The sequence below is a fragment of the Chelmon rostratus genome, chromosome 11 (genome assembly GCF_017976325.1).
Source record: "Chelmon rostratus isolate fCheRos1 chromosome 11, fCheRos1.pri, whole genome shotgun sequence".
In the NCBI taxonomy this organism is placed as follows: Eukaryota; Metazoa; Chordata; class Actinopteri; order Chaetodontiformes; family Chaetodontidae; genus Chelmon; species Chelmon rostratus.
Genome location: NC_055668.1, coordinates 17,036,362 through 17,054,429, shown reverse-complemented (window position 1 = coordinate 17,054,429; position 18,068 = coordinate 17,036,362). Strand labels below are relative to the sequence as shown.

The window sequence follows — 18,068 nt, the reverse complement described above, 5'->3', positions numbered from 1 at the left end:
TGTTCCAAATGACTATGGAAATAAAATTACGATATATTAATCTTGTTGAACCTGTCGTAATTAAAGTTCACATTGCCTCCTGCATTGCACCAATTACATTTTAAATGCACATAATCGAAAAGCTAAACAAGGTGATTCTCCAGCACAAGCCCTCCTCAGTCTAATGTCTGATTTTCTTTCCTCAATAAGAGCATGTTGACAATGACAGAAGGAAAGTGTCACAAGTCATCAGAATGCTTTTAAATGAAACAGGTTGTCAAACCATCAAGTCAGACACAGTTAAGGGCTTCCATCACGACTGTAGAAGTGTTTAAATTAGTAATTCATCTGTGTTACCTGTGTTGTGTTAAAGGTGTCCGAGGAGCCTTTTGCTTTTTGTTTTCACGCTTCACAAAACCTTAGACCACATTTTTCACACACATCCACCGAACACACCTCACTTCTAAGTTTATCTCTTGGTTTATTTATTGAAAAGAATTTTTTCAATTTACCAACAATTGCTTCCCATTTTTGTCAAGGCCAACAAACTCGGTTATGACAAACATACAATTCTCAAGCAAAATACTATTCCATACTACCACATATCATATATCTCATCACATACACACATACAAAAATCCTGATGATAAATTCCTGAAATATATGGAAATTAGTTTGTGGGGTTAAAGCCATAAAACAAATTTATTCTCTTTTTAAATTTCTTGGTTGCCACATGCAAAATAATGCTCCAAGATTCTCTATTCAGCAGACTGTGACATTTCAACATTGTATCTTCATCAAATACAGTATAACGGTGTGTATGTGTGTGTGTGTGTATACCTGCATGGATATATAGGTATATTACTGTGCATATGCAAGAAGAATGTGGTTTTTCTTTTACATTGCACTGTTTAGGATATATAATTACCGTGACCACCTGAGAATTTGATTGTGGGGTTCAATCTGGTGCCTGGAAGGTGAATCCGGGTCATCAGGGACCTGGTCTGGTCTGACCATCTGCTTTATCATTAAACTCCCTCTCTCTCCTGAATTCCAGGCTTTGGTTATACTGTATTTGGTTTGTTACTCTGTATTTTATTATTGCAATAATCAAGCAGCCTGATGATGTGTGCCCATCAGCCCTGAATCACAGATACATGAATTCCTTCGAACTGAAAAAGAAAAACATTGTTTATAATTTTGTGTGGGCAGGCTTAAACAACCACCCTCATATTGACCTGTGTCATAACACTATGAAATATCACAATAAGGTAAACAGGTGTGTGGAACAAAGTGTTTGGATGCTGAGGTACTGGACTTATGATCTGTGTTTTAGTGCCCTCTTGTGATTAATTCCTCAATATGAACACGATGTCACTCGAACACCATCATTTACACAAAACCTTCTCAGAATTTCTCAGAATCTTCAAACTGTATATTTAGTATGACCAAAAGCCAAAGATATTTAATTTACAATTAAATAAAACACAGAAAAGCAGCAAAACCTCACATTTGAGAGAGGGGAGACAAAGGTTTGCTTGATAAATATAAGTGAATCTTCAAATATGGACAAATTGTTTCAGGACCACTTTGAGATCTCTTCTAGAATTTAAGTTCAAACAGTTTGCAGTATGAGTTTGTACTGACTCACGCACAGCTGGATCAATGAGGTTGGAGAGGTTTTAACACTTCATTTGTTAGTACTGAAATGTCTCAGCTGTCAATATGGTCTTGATGACCCACAGAGCCAACTGTGTGCCCAAACAAGTTATAAGATGTACCCCTTTCAAATGAGTACTGTGTTGTAAATTAAATTAAATTATTTTCAATGTAATAATTAATGGGACAGGGGATATTTTTCTATATAAAAGGTCAAATCATAGTACCATCACCACATGATTTCCATCCAGATGTGTGGATTAATGAATTTATGGGAATGTAACAATGCATTTTAAGGGTTTTATGTGCTTTTTCACAGCCGTTCACGTTTCGTCCACGCTCCTATCTCTTCAGGGGTAACTCCAGAGGAAGGCGCTGTCGTCCAACACACTGGCCAGTTTATGGTTGAAGGGCTGGTGAAATTCCCTGAGGAGGTCTCTGGTGGCTGGAAGCATAGGACCTAGTTTTCTGTCTGCCCCCCGCCGGCTGTTTGATACACGCTTTTTCATCAGTTCTGTCTCGTTTTCCACTGACAGAGGACCTGCAGGGAGGAGGGGAGGTGGGAGTCCAGTTCAATACAAAAGTCAAGACTTGAGGCAGAAACAACCAGATGAATACAGGACGCAGCCAGGAATATATTGGCTGTTTTAGACTGATATTGTAAAGATTTTAATGTAGAAATTGTATGTTGCTGTAGCTTTTTGGATGCTTACTTAGACCCAGAAAATCAAAAGCTTTCTGTAATGTCGCTCTCAGGTCGGCTGAGTAGTCCTCCAGTCGTAGAACTAGAATCTGGTCCCGCTGGAAAACTGTCAGCCAGTCCAGTAAGAAGACAACGTACAACCCCACATTTAGTCTCACCTGTTGGGGAAAAATCAAATCGAGTCAACACCACAAATGTCCTGAGGTGAGAATATTTTGTCAAAGTAAACAGCAGACGTACAGGTGGTGGACAAAATAATGTAAACAATGTATGGAAATCCAAAGGGATAAAGCTGTTTGTTTGTTTTTTAAAGTTCTCAACATGAAATATTCAATGCAATATTTATTATTATTGTTGGTTTTATTCTATTAAATATAGAATATAGCAAGCTTCAGTCTTTAATCACATTAAAGTAACTTCATCACAACAACAGACACTGTTCCAGTTATACAGTGGGCTCTGCAATCAACACTTTGATATGTGAGCTTTCAAAGGAACAACTACACAACAGCTCTGAAGAGACCAAAATATTTGTGCCCAAATTGCAGGTGAATCAATCAATGAAAACAATTTTCAGTGTGTAGTGAACAGGTGCAAGAACTTTAAAATGTCAGAGAAGAAATTAGGTGTTTGTTGTTGTGTAGATCTAAATATAGGTGTAAAAATTGTCATTATTCTGATGTAAACTGAGATTCAGACAGTCAAAAGTGAGAACATCATTTCATCTAACCGGCATGGCATCAAGGAGCCTGCTGTTGTAGACACAGGAACGAAGTGACCGCCGAGACAGACAGGACTGAAACAACTGGACAGACTTCATGACCTTCTGATGAAAGTCCTCGACTGACTTTTTGTCCTTCCTAAAATACAGGTAGTCAGAATAAAGCCTGGGAACAGAGAGAAACAGAGGTGTAAGCCAGTTGGAAATATGAAAGAACATTTTGTTGGACGTACAATAGGAGTTATGAATTCAAACAAATGTGTGAAACCCCTTAGAAACAAAAGCAAAATGAGTCAAATCTGTGTCTTTTCAGGTGGATGGATTTCTCCATAGTACCTCTCTACTGGATCTCTCAGGATGACAATAAGTTTGGCACCAGGCTGCAGTGTGTGGATGAAGTCCTGGGTCAGAAAACCGGGCTCTGTCTCCTTCCTGTCTCTGTGCACACAGCTCCAGGCTTGGTTGTCCCACATAGTGGATGCACTGGCTTCAACTGTCAACACATAGATCATCTCAGTGCCACCTTGTGTAACAACAGCTCTTTTAAAGGTTTAGTGTGTAGGATTTAGCGGGATCAGTTGGCAGAAATATTATATTCCATTATGTTTTCATCACTTGTGTATAATCACCTAAAAATATGAATTGTTGTATTTTTGCTAATTAATGAACTCTTTATATTTACAAAGGGACATGGTCCTCTTCCATGGAGTTCACCATGTTGCACCACCATGTTTCTACAGTCATTGAGAACAGACAAACCAAACACTGGTTCTTAGAAGGGCCTTTCGCATTTAGCACATTTTTTACAGCCTTCGTAGGAGAGAGTGAGCGAGAGAATACAGTTGGTTGCAATCCGCATCATCACCACTAGATGCCACAAAATCCTACACACTACTGGACCTTTAAAATGCAGTGAGTAGTGCACACACTTAAAAAAGTATGTTGGGACCAGCAGTCATCTGACAAGAGCTGTAATTTTGCTGTTTGACGGTCAGAAAATACGAAATGAAAACTTTAAAGGTGAGACACTCTTCCATCTGATGCAGAGTGGACACGAACAATACCAAGTCATACCCACCACCACACACCAACACTTTACATGTATTCACCTGTTACGAACTGGGTCATGTGGTGGTCTCCAGATGAGTTTCTATTCATTTCTTCTTGGATGTGTTGGGCTGCCTTGTCAAAGAGATCCAGGTAATCTTCCACAGGAATAATTCCCTTGAAGCCATCTCTGACATGGACATATCCTGCACCCAGAGGTACACCAAAATATCACTCATTATATACTCTTTCATACACTGCACCAGAAAATTAATTTGATGGATTATACAAACTCAATCAGGTCAAGCAAACTAAAAGAAAATTGAAAGCCTGAATGTTTTGGTCAAGTCTACCTGCACATACAGAGACTTTGACTAAATTTAGCAAAATACTTAAAAATAAAGAGGTAGACAACAGGAAAATAGAACAATAGTTATACAGTGCATTAGTTCTACATTTTTGGCAATTTAGACGTCCTGTTCATACACAGCACTTCCTGCTAGTTGCTCATAGTAAAAGCTCTTCAGTGAAGAGAATAAAAGAAGCACTTTAAAATGAAGCAGCTGCAGAGTTTCATGTTGCAAATTAATTTAGTCTTGTGTAGTAAAAGAAAACATTTTATTTTATTTACTTTTATTTAAAGGTGTGAATACCTTTTATCTGAACCAGGATCAAGTCAACTGTAAGGGGAAATTCTTACAAAACGTCATCATCCTAAAAATGTTCTTTTACACGCATCAATTAGAACAACTCCTTGCACCAGGAATCTTCACGACTACAGCTCCTGGTTGAAAATGAAATGCTGTGAACCTCCCTGTGCTAAATATATGAAAACACAAAATGGCATGTAAAGTCAGCCCTTAGTTTATGTATTACTTGAAGGACGTGTACACATAACTTACACATTATGCTTCACTTGTGATTGGTAGCAGAGGGTAATTATAAAACTGGATGAGAGAGGTATGAATGCACTCACTGGTGGAGCATGTTTCTGTGCCTCTTGGGCACACTTTAGCTTGACAGATTTGTCATTTTTCCCTCTGTGCGATAAATTAAAATCTGTGTGGCATATTTTACAAAAAGCATGACTTTCACTGACATTGTTCTTTGTTAAGTACAGGTTAAGTCTCCCCCCATTAGGTGAGATACTTGCACACACTTTCAGCCTTTTTGGCTCATCCTTCTTGTTCTTATGTGTATTTTACGGGCAGGCTCCATTTGAGTGAATGACTCCTCGTCACTAGATGTTACAGGTAATGCTGTGAATGCTGCCACCTGCTTTACCGGAGGAGAATGTAGCAAACACAGTCAATGTTCCAGCCAACCATTTTTACTTTTAGAGAGTTTAAGAATGCAGGAGATTTCAAGGAAAATATTGAAACAGGGAGAGAGCAAGAGAGAGAAGGGTAAAATATGCAAGACTCCCAGGAAAAGGATTGACAGGTCTGCCATCAGCTAGCTTCCACAAGCTTTTCATCAAAAAACTCAATCTCTGACTTACCAAAGCGTTTCCTAGTCCACCAGTGTGGTTCCTTCACTGTGCTGTACCTGACCTCTGGATGCCGTCGCAGCCTGTAGTACAAGTCAGTTGTGCCACACTTTGGTTGGCCAATGATGTAGAAGTACGGCAAGCAGCGCAAACGAAACTGTTTGCTGTCTCTGTGTTGTAAGTGCTTATTTAAGTTGGTCCTTCGGTTGTCAAACACAGTCTTAACGCCAGATGACTGCAGAGAAAAGGGCCTCCTCCTGTATGGATTAGTGCTGCGTTCACTGGAGATCTCCTCATTCCAGCAAGGGCTCTTGATACCAGGCAGGAAATGGCGAGGAATTACAGAGAACAACTGCAGAGAGGAACAAAACAATATTAGACATGACAGAGGGTGGACAAAATAGCAGAAATATTGTACAATACAGAGTACCTGGTTGTTAAATCATGATTCGAAGGAGGATATTATGTTCCATTTTTGTTTCATAAGGTCACGGAGAACAGCAGCTATTTTCACCTTGAATTCATATCATTTACATTATTTGCAAGACTTAAAAAGTGTCAAAAATCCATAATTAAGGGGCACATGACATAATTTTGCAGCTTTGCGACTGATGCTTAATCAACTTCAGTATTTGGCCACTCCACTGTTAGTTACTGTGAATTGCATTATTTTGCTTCGAAAACTCTGTTAGACATTCATATGTCTATGACTGACACACAACACTAATTGTGATTCAACTCATTGACTCATTACCACTGTAACTGTGATTTCCAGTGTAAGTGTCAGAGTTGCTCTTGCTTTATGCCATTAACACAGCAAAATTGGGTAGGTTAACACTGAAAAGTATGATGAGAACATGCACCAAACACAGGAGAGTTACAGTATATTAGTACATAGCAGTCAGAAGGGCTTTCGCAACACTTAGTCATACATGTAACCTAATATTTACTTTACTCTCCAAGTGTGAGTGTCAGTCTCAACAAACACTGGTCATTATGAGCTTCACCAAACAGGCATTTAACTGCAGTGCTGATTGTAAGGTGTTTGTTATTTGTCAGTCTCTGAATGAATTATCACTTGCCAGCAGTCATTGTTGGTCTCATGATGTGAAGCAAAAATCAGTTAGACCATTTTTCCACAGACTTACGTACATGAGAGTCCATTTCAATGACATCCTTTTCATCAGGCACCTTCCTGGGTGTGTATTCCAGTTTGGAGTTAATGATCTCCACCAGCTGTTTCATGTCTATTAAATTGTTTTTAGAGGAAACTTCAGCTGCTGCTGTGTTTGACTGGACGACCCCAGGCCTGACCTGATTGGGTGAGGTGGTGAAGGGAAATCTTGTCTTGTCCCACGTCAGGTTGTAGGAAGCCATGATGAGAAGCGTCAGTGTCAAGACAATCAGGAAGCAAACCACTTTAATTTTTGAAAACCTCCCCAGGCGAGTCAGTGACAAAAGGGATGCCAACTTAATCTCCACATTTTCAGACATGTTCGTTTCCCAAAAGTAAAACAAAACAGAGGCACCATAAACATGTACAAAAAGGATCAGGGAAATGATTCTTTCAATGCTTCTTCTAGAGGAGGTTGTGTGTCTTGATGTGTCCATTCATCATCGTCTTTAATCTTCAGGTCATCATTTGTCTTATTTTCTTACATGCTCCCCCATCTTCAGCAGGGCCTCCTGGAAATCAGAAACACTTGTTAAAACATGGCACACAGCTTTTTATGTGACTCCAGTTTTCCCTTCACCAAAACTGCAGCGGTGTAGTTTATTTTGATGTATTTCAGTCATCTCCATGAAAAGTGGTTTAAACATTTTTAATATTAGAGTATTTGAGGGAGTCTTTATGGGTATGGTATGGGTGTAAGCATGTGCATTTCAGTCTAGACCCCCTTCTATACCACAAGTCACCTCTAAAATGTTTGAGGTCAGCTGCAGAATGTGTGAGGTCTGCTGGATGGAGATCCCTTACTTTATGATGAGAGCTACGTATACAGCACATGCAAAGACAAGCTCTTCTGACACTTTCAAGGTCAGAATAATATACTAGTCTGTAATTCAAAACTAAAAACATATGATTATTCTCTGTGAGCCAAAAGCTCACCGAGAGCAGTAGTTTGTTAACCTGGAAATATTACTATCAAAGTTTTTTCACAGAGAGAACCAAGTAGGGTATTGATACAGGTGAACACACAGTGTGGCAATGTGCATGCATTTTGTTTTCTTTTCCCTTCACTTGAATAGTAAGAGAGTAAGTATTATGATTTCTAGGGTTCAGTGCTAAAAAAAAATCCAGACATCCAAGAGTAAAATGTTCTTAAAACACTTCTCTGACACTTCTTCAGTCAGTAATGTATTTCTTTTTCAGTTGTCACAGAGTTTGTTTGGTTTAGGAATCCCACTGGACCAGGTAATGAAGTCCTGCACCAGTCTTATCGAACTACATGAAGCACTCTCTGATTTTACAGTGCTTCACAGCACCAGGCTCCTAAAGTGCTGCCACAAAAACATGATGTTGCTCAACATGTTCACATTTACATCATTAAAGTCAAACAAAGTCTGCATGAGTGTGGACCTGCTGAATGTGTGCACACATCCTTCTGATGCTAATCCTAATTCCTGCCTTACTTTTATGTCTGGAATTTGATGTTGTTTTTTATGCTTTTAGATGATGTGGAAAGCACTTTCTAGCTGTGTTCTCTCGCACGATTTTCCTTCATGCCTTCATGCATATCTTTATTTCTACAAATCCAGGTATTTTTTCTCCTCTCTGCTCTCTGTATCTATGAATCTATTATTCTTATAAAAGATGAGTGTCTCCATTGAGGAAAAAATCAGAGATTTGGAAATATGACAGAGCAGAAAGAGGACAGTGAGAGTCAAGGGTAAAGTATAGAGTGGAGAAATGAAGCAGCAGAGATGAGGAAAAACACTGTGAGAAAGAGCAGCAACAACAGCCTTTAGACCTTTTTGGTCTGAGAATCGATCCATGGTGGGAAGCAAACAGCAGGCGGGATTGACTGAGGTGAAAATCCACTATCAAAATCCTGCTGACTCAAAATAAAAACCTGCATTCATCATTGCATTAGATGCCTTTGCTGTCCAAACAACACAAAATGTCAAGATTGATGTGGTTTCAAAGCCTGGATGGGACATTTCTCATCTTGCTGGTGCAATGTGTCTTATTATATATGTTTCTATATATTATATGTCATCAAGCTTGGGTCACATGTTAATGAGTTTACCAAGTGCAGCCAATTTATTTTGTTCATTGGATGAATAGTGCATTTTCAATAACTATGAGAAATCTATAAATCACTAACAGCTATTCTCGTGATGTCATGATAAAAAAAATGGCTCAACATCATTGTGAACCTCTGACACTATCTAACATGACATTGCATGGTTATTTACTATCTCTCCATTGTATTATTATAGTAGAGGGTGCAATGAGAAATTCACAAATGAATGTGTTGATAAAGAAAATAAGATTGAGGATCCTCCATCGCCTTTTATAGCTGATGTGTGGCAGCATTTTGGTTTTCCATTTGGCACATCGCCACCCAGAAAAGCTCAAATCACAACATGCTGTGAGAAAAAGCGTCAGCCAGGCCAAAGGAGCCCGAACAGTCCCAGAACAAGATAAATATCAAGGTATATCAGCCTCAAAGAAGCAGAGTGGACCTCAATAACCACAGATGGGTGGGCTTCGCGAGCTACTCACAGCTATAATACAGCCCCAGCTGATTTTTTGACCAGTGAATGCGAAATGAAAAGTTTTGTCCAACAGACGTGGCCTCTTTTCCAATCACACACTGAACTCAACATAGCTGAGGGTTTGAAATCTGCTGTTTTGTAGTGGGAGCTCCACATGAAAAATAGCATCAGTGTATCGCTGTCGTTGCAGTTAATTTAATCACCTCTATTAAGACACCAACTAAACAGCAAATGAAAATCAACACACAATCAAAGATTATCCACAGACAAACCACTACATGCTGTCTGCAGAATTACAGTTCTGGTTAGCATTATGAAAAAAAGATGATCCAGTGCAACCACAATATCAGGTAGAGAACAATCAGTTCCAGGAGCCAGCATTCAGCACACACACATACTCTCGCCTCTTCTGAAACAGGTTTTAATCATGTCTTCATGTTTAGAACTGTGTAAACTCACCCTGACCCTATAGGAGGCACCAATGCCACAAAAGGAAAGCCTCCCTGTTGATGGGGAATTCAAATAAAGACAGACAGGATATCAAACTGCCATAACCTCCATATGCATGAAAAAGTAATCAAAATTCAACATAATTTGAAGAACAGAAGACAACAATCAGTTGTGGGGTTTTTTTGTTTGTTTGTTTTCTTTTTCAGGTCATTTTCGCAATCAGATTATGTAATGCTTTGAAATCTTGGCATGAAATCTAACAGCTCCCTGAGTGCAGAAATATTTCCGGAAGTAGACCGTCCAGTGATGCTGAACTAATGCAGTGTTGCAGAGATATCACAAGCTCTTTTGTCTTGTTTCTCGTCTAACAAAACTCAAAAATGTCAACAAAGGTAATACTGTTCCATCTGTTCATCTGTGTAATTACCAACACTCTCCAAGTGCTCTGAGCTCCAGGTCCTGCTGACTTGAGTCAGGATATAGTGCCAATGGCTGCACAGCTAACTGAGCTAACTAGGTAAAGCTAAAAGCTATAGCAATCTATTTGTTTGGGGGGACGATCAACAGGTGGTCAGTTCTTACATACCATACCTTTTATCTGTTAAATAAGCAGGCTGCTGAAGCAAGAAGTAAGTAAGAAGACAAGTTTATTTCAACTTGGTTCTTATTTTCAGAGTTCTGGCCATTCTACTTCTTCCTTCTATTATTTCTGCAATTTCCCAGCTTGGGATAAATAAAGTATATCTATCTATCTATCTATCTATCTATCTATCTATCTATCTATCTATCTATCTATCTATCTATCTATCTATCTATCTATCTATCTATTAATTATTGTGCTCTCAAAAGGGATTGCTGTGATTTTGGAAAAAGCATCAAAGTCCGACAGGTTTTGCCATCTTACCTGAAGCACTTTGTTGTTGGAGTTGATAAGAAAAGTGAGTGTACGCAAAAGACTGGTAATAGTGCCTCCTGCGCAGGAGAATGACACAAGCATTGGTGAGTCGAAGCTGAACCAAGACGTCAGTCTGTAAACTGCATGGAAGTATTAAGAGAACTGGACAGTGGGCACCATGTTCCAGGTTGGCGCTTCACTCATTCCAATGACAGAGAAATGTGTTTGGGGTTCCACATTTTCAGCCCATATCGAGCATGAATATATTATGAAGTCTGTACCTCCAGAAGATGTCTTCAGAGGGGCCAGAATTAAAGTTTTTAATACGCATTTTCTGGACGTCATATATTGCTTTGAATTTTTTTTTCTTTGAGATATTGGGTCTTATTGACTTGACTTGATTTAGACTTAGTAACTGTTGTTCAAGGACAAGAACAAGAAGTCCCTAGGGTCCAGCAATTCAAAACCTTGAATCAGATCTGTTAAATCAGTTCCAGTGAGATTGGGATTATCCTCATTTTTAGCATCGACCTAACCTGCAACTTGGAGTTATGAAATATCTGATGATCTAAACTCAGGTTAGGATTTGTTGATCAAATCCATATCCTGTTTTTGTAAGTTCAGGATCAAATTTCCACTTTTAAATGCCCAATTTTGAAAATTAACCCTGATCCAGATTTAAGTTTGGGTTTTTTTTGTTTTTTGTTTTTTAATACTAACCACTGTGTCTTCCTCCATGTCTTCAATTGATTTCAGTTGTTCATCATACTGTATGACCTTCAAATCTACACATGGATAAAGAGTATAGGCCTATATAACAGAATGCTACCAATAGCTAACAGGGCAATTTAACCAGCCAGCCTAGCAAAGAAACCCAGACAGCCCTCTCCCCAGCCACTTCCACCAGCTCTTCTGGGGGAATCCCAATGTATTGTCAGGCCAGCTGAGAGACATAATCTCTGCATCTTGTCCTAGGTCTGCCCCGAGGTCTCCTCCCAGATGGACATGCCCGAAACACCTCCCGAGGGAGGCATCTTGACCAGATGCACAAGCCACCTCAACTGGTTCCTGTCACCCCGGAGAAGCAGAGCTCCTCACCCTATATCAGCTAGTAATACTGTATACTGCAGGGACATTTGGTTTAGCAGTATCAAAAACTGGATAGAGCCCAGCCCTAAAACAGTCAAACACTTGACCTGTCACAATCAAAGACAGGACCTGCTGCTACTTTGTAGAACTCTTGATAGGTTTCAACTGTCTGACAACATTATCACCAGAGGTCCAATTCATCTACTTTAAGAGCAAATTCTCCAGAAATGAGACATGGGACAGATTATGTTACATACATGAGTGACATCACCAAAAGAGGTGAAGGAAGGAAGGTCAGGGTGATGAATTGAGAAATGGTATATACCACATCATGGTACTTATCACCCAAGAAACCAGAAAAACTGCTTGTTGCCTTTGACTGCTTAGCCAAGCAAAAAGTAATGAGTCGAAACAAGCACCTTCTGTCCAGACCAGACATAATGAACAATCTAACAGGCTTCCATGTACACTTTCAGCAGCATCAAGGAGCTTTAATGTGTGATAAAAATACAACGTTTCATCAGTTTCAAGTCCAGTACTACCTGTGCTTCTTATGGTGGAAAAATGGAGACTTAAGCACACAAGCTCAAGAGTACGGCAAGATAAGGCAAGTACCTTTAGTCTGAACAATCAGCTGTACGCTGTGACAAGCAAACATCAACCACAGCAAATTCAGATCGCCATGCATGTTGTGCCAAGACACACATCTGCTCCACAATTGCCCAAATTCATGAAAAGGTCACTGGACGATTGAAAGACATATTTCCTGGACAATAAACTGTTTTGGCCATTTGAAACAAGGTCACAGTGCAAAGGATTATCAGAAGGCACCCAACCTGCCTTCACGATGACGATTACGTCAGAGGTGTGAGGGGAGAAAGGCGTGTTGGTATGGAAAATGCAACAAAAAATAACACATCAGCAACTACAGCTGCTATCACTTAATGTTGCCAGAGAAGGACAATCTGCAAGTGCTTCATGGATAGTTCCAGTGTGGTTGTCATCTGCTGCAAACCCATACAAAGAAAAACTTTGACAAAAAGTGACACCGCTTCTATTGATAAAGAGGTGAGTCATGAACTGCAAGTGGATGTTTGTCAAACTAACCTGTGATACAGTAAAAAGGTGTCTCAGTGTGAACGGTTACAGCCCTGCAACACACATCCGCTTTCCGACTGCGTACATGAAGGACTACATACCCACAAACCGTGAACACATTCCTACCAAAAGCTGGAGTCTCGCTGCTCCTCTGTTGTGAAGCAGGTCTGTTTTATAGGTAACAGCCGTTTGACAAGTGATACTTGAAAAAGATAATGAGTCTTACAGTGTTCAAACTGATTTTGGGTGGAGCATCGTTGTCAGGTTTAGCAGTTTGCCTCGAAACAGGTTTTGTGAACAGTCCGTCAACGTGTCATCACTCTGTGCTGTTGCTCTCATGCCATTTATCTTTAGACGTCAGATGAGCTGCCGACTGCTTCCATCAATGGTGTGTGTTGCTTAATTGCATTGGAGGGCTTAGTCAGACAAATGAAATGTGGCCAAGGTAGCAATTTTGTTGGTGCACAAAAATGAACTGCAGTTTATTTTTGGCACTAGCAATCAGTTTTGCAGGACAACAATGTGATTTTGTCTTGAACACACCTCATACAAGTCATGCTAGTGGAGTGTGGGAACTCTACACTGTCACTCCCCGCTGTAAACTAAATGACCCTGAGGACTTTATTGTATAATGCCACAGCAATCGTAAACAGCCACCCTATTAAAACTGACAACCTGAATGATCCAAATAGCTTGGAACCACTCACTCCTAATCATCTCATCACCATGAAGGCCACCACTCTGCTGGCCCTCCCAGGCAAGTTTGTCAGAGAGGGGCAGAAAAGATGGTGAAGAAGTGCAGTTTTCAGGTCACTGGGGGATGACAGCACACAACATCATGGTCAGACAACGATGGCGCATGCCTAAGAGAGATATTCTAGCAGGCGACAACCAAGATTTGTGTGGTGATTTGGAAGAGTCTCGGAGACTGTAATGGATGAAGATTCAAGATATTTCCAGGAGACAGAAATCTGAGCAGAAGACGTGAAGACATGACAAAATATCTGTGGTTGGGCATCATTCATAAGTTAGGTCAATTACTAGTATTACTAGAATAAACAGCATTAGACCACCAGTGCAGGCTTACTTTTTTATTTACTTTTTCTCCACATTTCTTTCCTATGTGGCTATTCAAGACTTTTGCTATTGCGCCTGGAACTAATTGTCACTCACTTCCACATTCTGAAATATATGCATCATTTTACAGCCATTCTTTTGTAATGACTATGTATGGAAATGTCTTTTTTAGCCAGGGGGTGTCATGCCACACTGCTTTTATGGGCAGTTATGTTATAATGTAATATTTTCTCTTCAAAGAAAATTAAAGGCTAACCTTGTCAAATCAAAGTTGTCATAATCAAGTGTTTTGAATACAGATTACTGAAATCATGATTTAGCTTACTGAATTTTGTTGATAATGCCACAATTCCAGTCTAGAATGGCAACAAACAGCATGTGCCTCACCTCTGTTGTTGCTCAAAAATGATGAACCACAATAAATCCAGCCAGTGACAAAGTGGAAAAAGCTTGGGGCTTTGGTTAGCAGGCACAACCTGATATTGTCCACACATCTAACACATGTATCTTCCTGAGTATAGCAGCCAGGAGTGCATTTGGCTGCCAATTGTGCTGATGAAAGACACTTGAAGACAGAACCTGTCAGTACTGTTCAACTGCTGCTGCATTTGATTGTGTGTGACGACCTACTACTGTAAGTCCTGTTTGGCACCCACAAAACATTTCCACCGGGCATGTAGCTTCTTGATCGTACTTATTGGATTTCTTTATTAACTCTTGGGAGCCAACAGCTGTTCATACACTCTGTATGCTTCCACAAGGTGTAAGAGGTAAAATAAAAGAATTCATACTTGTGAAATGAATCATTCTTATTTTAACCTTTATAATTGGACTGTAATTACTATGCGTCATGAACATAATAATTAAATGTTATGAATCACTCAAGACTTTTATGAACATCACTTTGAGCACTGCCTCGTCCACAACTGTAGTGCTTTAATACTTTAGGGAAAATATTTGGCTTGGCTGGTGACTCATACAGGATCTAATCCAGGGCTGCAGCACGTACGCAGCTAATTAAAGACATTTTAATTTGTTGGATATGTTTTATTCTTTTATTGTGGATTTTAAGCTTTTTGGAGGTAAATTCTTATCTTAGCTAAAGATTGCAGTCAGCGTTTACATAGTAAAGCTAAATGTTGGATAAAGAGTTTTAAAATTGTTAGCACTTCATAATAAACTTGCTTTCTGACGCAGTATGAGTCATAATGGTCTGAATACTCAAGCTACCGTTTAAATCAACATTTTTTTTGTACTGTATATGAAAGGTCATTAGTTGCATCAGACTGGATGCATTTAACTGAGCATTTTTATCTTGTATTGTTGATCAATTTTCTTTTATTGCAATAAAGGACCAATCAAACCAAACATATGCATCTTAAGGGATTGAAAAATGAACAGAATACATTTTAAAATCAACTGCGGTGAAGGGGAAAGCGTCCTGGTACAACTGAAGCACATGTGATGTTCAAACAACACGTCCTCAGACGGAAAAGAAAAACAAGCAAGAAGCAAGATCCCAGTCAAAAACATCATCCATCAGGTAAATTACTCAACAAAAGGACAGCTCAAGCAGAAGACGGGAGTGACAGACGCAGGTAAAAGTTTGACCACGCTGGATCTTCCTTTCTAGAAGACCGCTGATGCTAGAAATAATGCAGAACCAGTCTTGCATTACTGAGGATTGTTGCCAGGCTAAAACTACCGGCTCTAGAAATAGAAACTCTGAGCTGTTGCCAGAACACTTAAGTATCATGCAATCCTCCCACATTCCTAATGTGATGTGTTACAGAATCATTTTCTTCCATTTGTGGTGGACCCCCAGAGTCCAGTCTAAACAATCTGACATGGTACGACTCTCTCACTCTCCCGCTCCCCTCTCATACTTTTCACATTACCTAAGCCTACGAACATTAGGCCTTGCCAAAAGAAGCATGGCTTTGACGTCTCAGCAGCTCCAGAAATTTGTTCTGCAAACCCAGGGGGCAACGTAAAGCCTTCCTGCCCAGTAAACCATGACTGCAGGGCTGGGTCCAGCAGCTGGAGTGAGGTTAGGCTTGGGTGTGTACATTATGAGGCATGGAGAGGTGCTACAAACACACCACATTTATGTCCTCCTCCTCTCACACACGGCTCCCACTCTTTCACTCTCCAATTAAATATGGACTGCAACTTCAGTGATTTCTAAGCTGCACTGAGAGTCCACAGAGACGGGTTTGTCCAAAGGTCATATGCCTGTCAGGACCTCGGCAGGACCCCCTCCCCTTTCACACAACAATGGGCAAAAATGGGAGGAAATTGAAAGAAAGAAACAGAAACAGCGAGTGCACAAACACGTGACACATCAACAAATGTCGCCCCAGACTTCAAACCAAACCCCAGCAATGAGCTGGAAAAAGAACACACGCAAGTCATTTCATGGCTTGTTTGCCGGGATGCGTGAGAGAAACCATTTAGGCATAATGGAGGGAGCTAGCCAGGGGGAAACCTGTCAAACAGTCAGGTGCAGACGGAGAACACTCCAGCTTGTTACAATAAACAGAAAAGTGGCTACAAGATAAATGCAAAACGTTGGCAGCATGTGCACAAATGTTTACAGAAGTTTTATCTTTGCATAATAACACAGTGCTGTTTGTGGCTGAATCTCTGGCAGACTGAGAGTCTTTTACCGCCCAGAGACATGACACTGAGATATTCTGCAGCTGTTCAGCAAGGGAGAAAATGCAACCAGGCGGATGTTAGTTTGAAGCGTTACAGAGTCTTTAACACATACTGTGGCTTTAAGGGACTGGATCATATTGTAGTGCTTTTATTGTGTCTTTCTAATGTTCCAATTAAGTTTAAGCTATTATTGGGTGTTGCTATACAGGATGTCTATTCATAGACAGCAAAACTACCCCATACTGTCAATCCTTCGAGACTTATGAACTGATAAGAAGGTGAATTTATGGCAAAACACGCAACTCTTTTTAGTACCAAGATTGTGCACTTTTAAATAATTAAACAAAAGCGTCATTCAGATAAGAATTAATCTCTAATTACATCGGGAAATTTCAAAATCCTTTTTGTAAGTAACTAACAAAGATACTCACGCTGGAGTTGGGTCGGTTTTAATCCACGCGCTTCTCGTGTGGCCACTCACGAGCCATGATGACCGCCAATCAAGGCGATTAAAACGGCCCGACAGGTGTGTGGACGAAAGAAAAGCCAGCGTGTCCTCAGCGTGCGCGGTGTTCATGTTGACCGACGCCGGCTGGGGGTTTGTCGCGGAAATGCGAGACTTTCTGGAGTCTCCATCTGACTGAGCCGCGCCAGAGAGCGGGGAGAAGAGGGGAGGGGGCGAGCATGGAGCACCGGCCGCGCAGTCTATTTTGTCTTCATTTCAGCCTCCAAATGCTTATATTGACCAGGTTTGACGAGCCGTTATGATAGATGGTACAACGCTTTAAAAGCAAATCAATAGATGCAGGCGACTTCTGCCAGCGCCTGTAGGGACTCCCCCATTGGTCGCTGTGTGGACGGCTTACCTGCAAAATGGAAAATAGTTCACCTACCTTAATTATTCAAAGTTATCCTGATTAGGAAAAAGCATAAACACATATGATGTAATTCAAGAATCGATCAAAGCAACAATCCGGATTCCCTTGATTAAAATCTATGAAATGAAATATATTTATTTCTCACTGAAGCTACTTTACCACATCTACAGTTTAAGACCAAACTTACAGGCACAGCGCCTCAGTGTCCTCAAGAAGCTCCACAGAAATCATTAATACACCGTAACATGCACACCAATTTCCTGTAAATGGACCGTTTTATTTAATTTGGCAGCATGGCAGGCATTTCATAGACAAACCACATTATAATTCAATCTGTGGTTTGATGGCCCCCCTTGTCCATTTTGAAACAACAGTGAAATTTTCAAGGCAAAACACTGTTTGGCCTGAGCAAGTAGAAGAATAGTGTTCAATCTGCTTTCAACATGCTTTTGTAAGCAATATTGGGTAATGTGGGACATTGCTGGGTTACATAATATCTAGTATATCCTTTCATTACTGGAACAGCCGTCACATGCACCTGACAGGTGGTTACAACTGGGTTGTTGTTTTTTTTAATGACATAATTTTCTTTTGAAATG

The 18,068-nt window shown here is 40.1% G+C and overlaps 1 protein-coding gene across 1 annotated transcript; it reads right to left on the bottom strand.

The window, feature by feature from the left end:
- Positions 1-493: 493 nt before the first annotated feature.
- Positions 494-17,167, bottom strand: LOC121614105 (carbohydrate sulfotransferase 15-like). Its single transcript, XM_041947884.1, has 8 exons — positions 17,023-17,167; positions 6,751-7,284; positions 5,611-5,950; positions 4,172-4,315; positions 3,399-3,555; positions 3,072-3,228; positions 2,352-2,499; positions 494-2,179 (listed from the first exon to the last, which is right to left on the bottom strand). Exons 2-8 carry the CDS (start codon positions 7,207-7,209, stop codon positions 1,989-1,991), a joined length of 1,596 nt encoding a protein of 531 aa, XP_041803818.1. The 5' UTR covers positions 7,210-7,284; positions 17,023-17,167; the 3' UTR covers positions 494-1,988.
- Between the last annotated feature and the right edge of the window lie 901 nt (positions 17,168-18,068).

Bases quoted from the DNA above. Each gene is read 5' to 3' on its own strand.
- LOC121614105 (XM_041947884.1), bottom strand. From the start codon at position 7,209: ATGGACACATCAAGACACACAACCTCCTCTAGAAGAAGCATTGAAAGA. The intron at 5,951-6,750 runs GTACGTAAGTCT...TCCTCTCTGCAG, and splicing joins TCATTGAAATGGACTCTCAT to TTGTTCTCTGTAATTCCTCG. The intron at 3,229-3,398 runs GTACTATGGAGA...CTCTGTTCCCAG, and splicing joins CTGAGAGATCCAGTAGAGAG to GCTTTATTCTGACTACCTGT.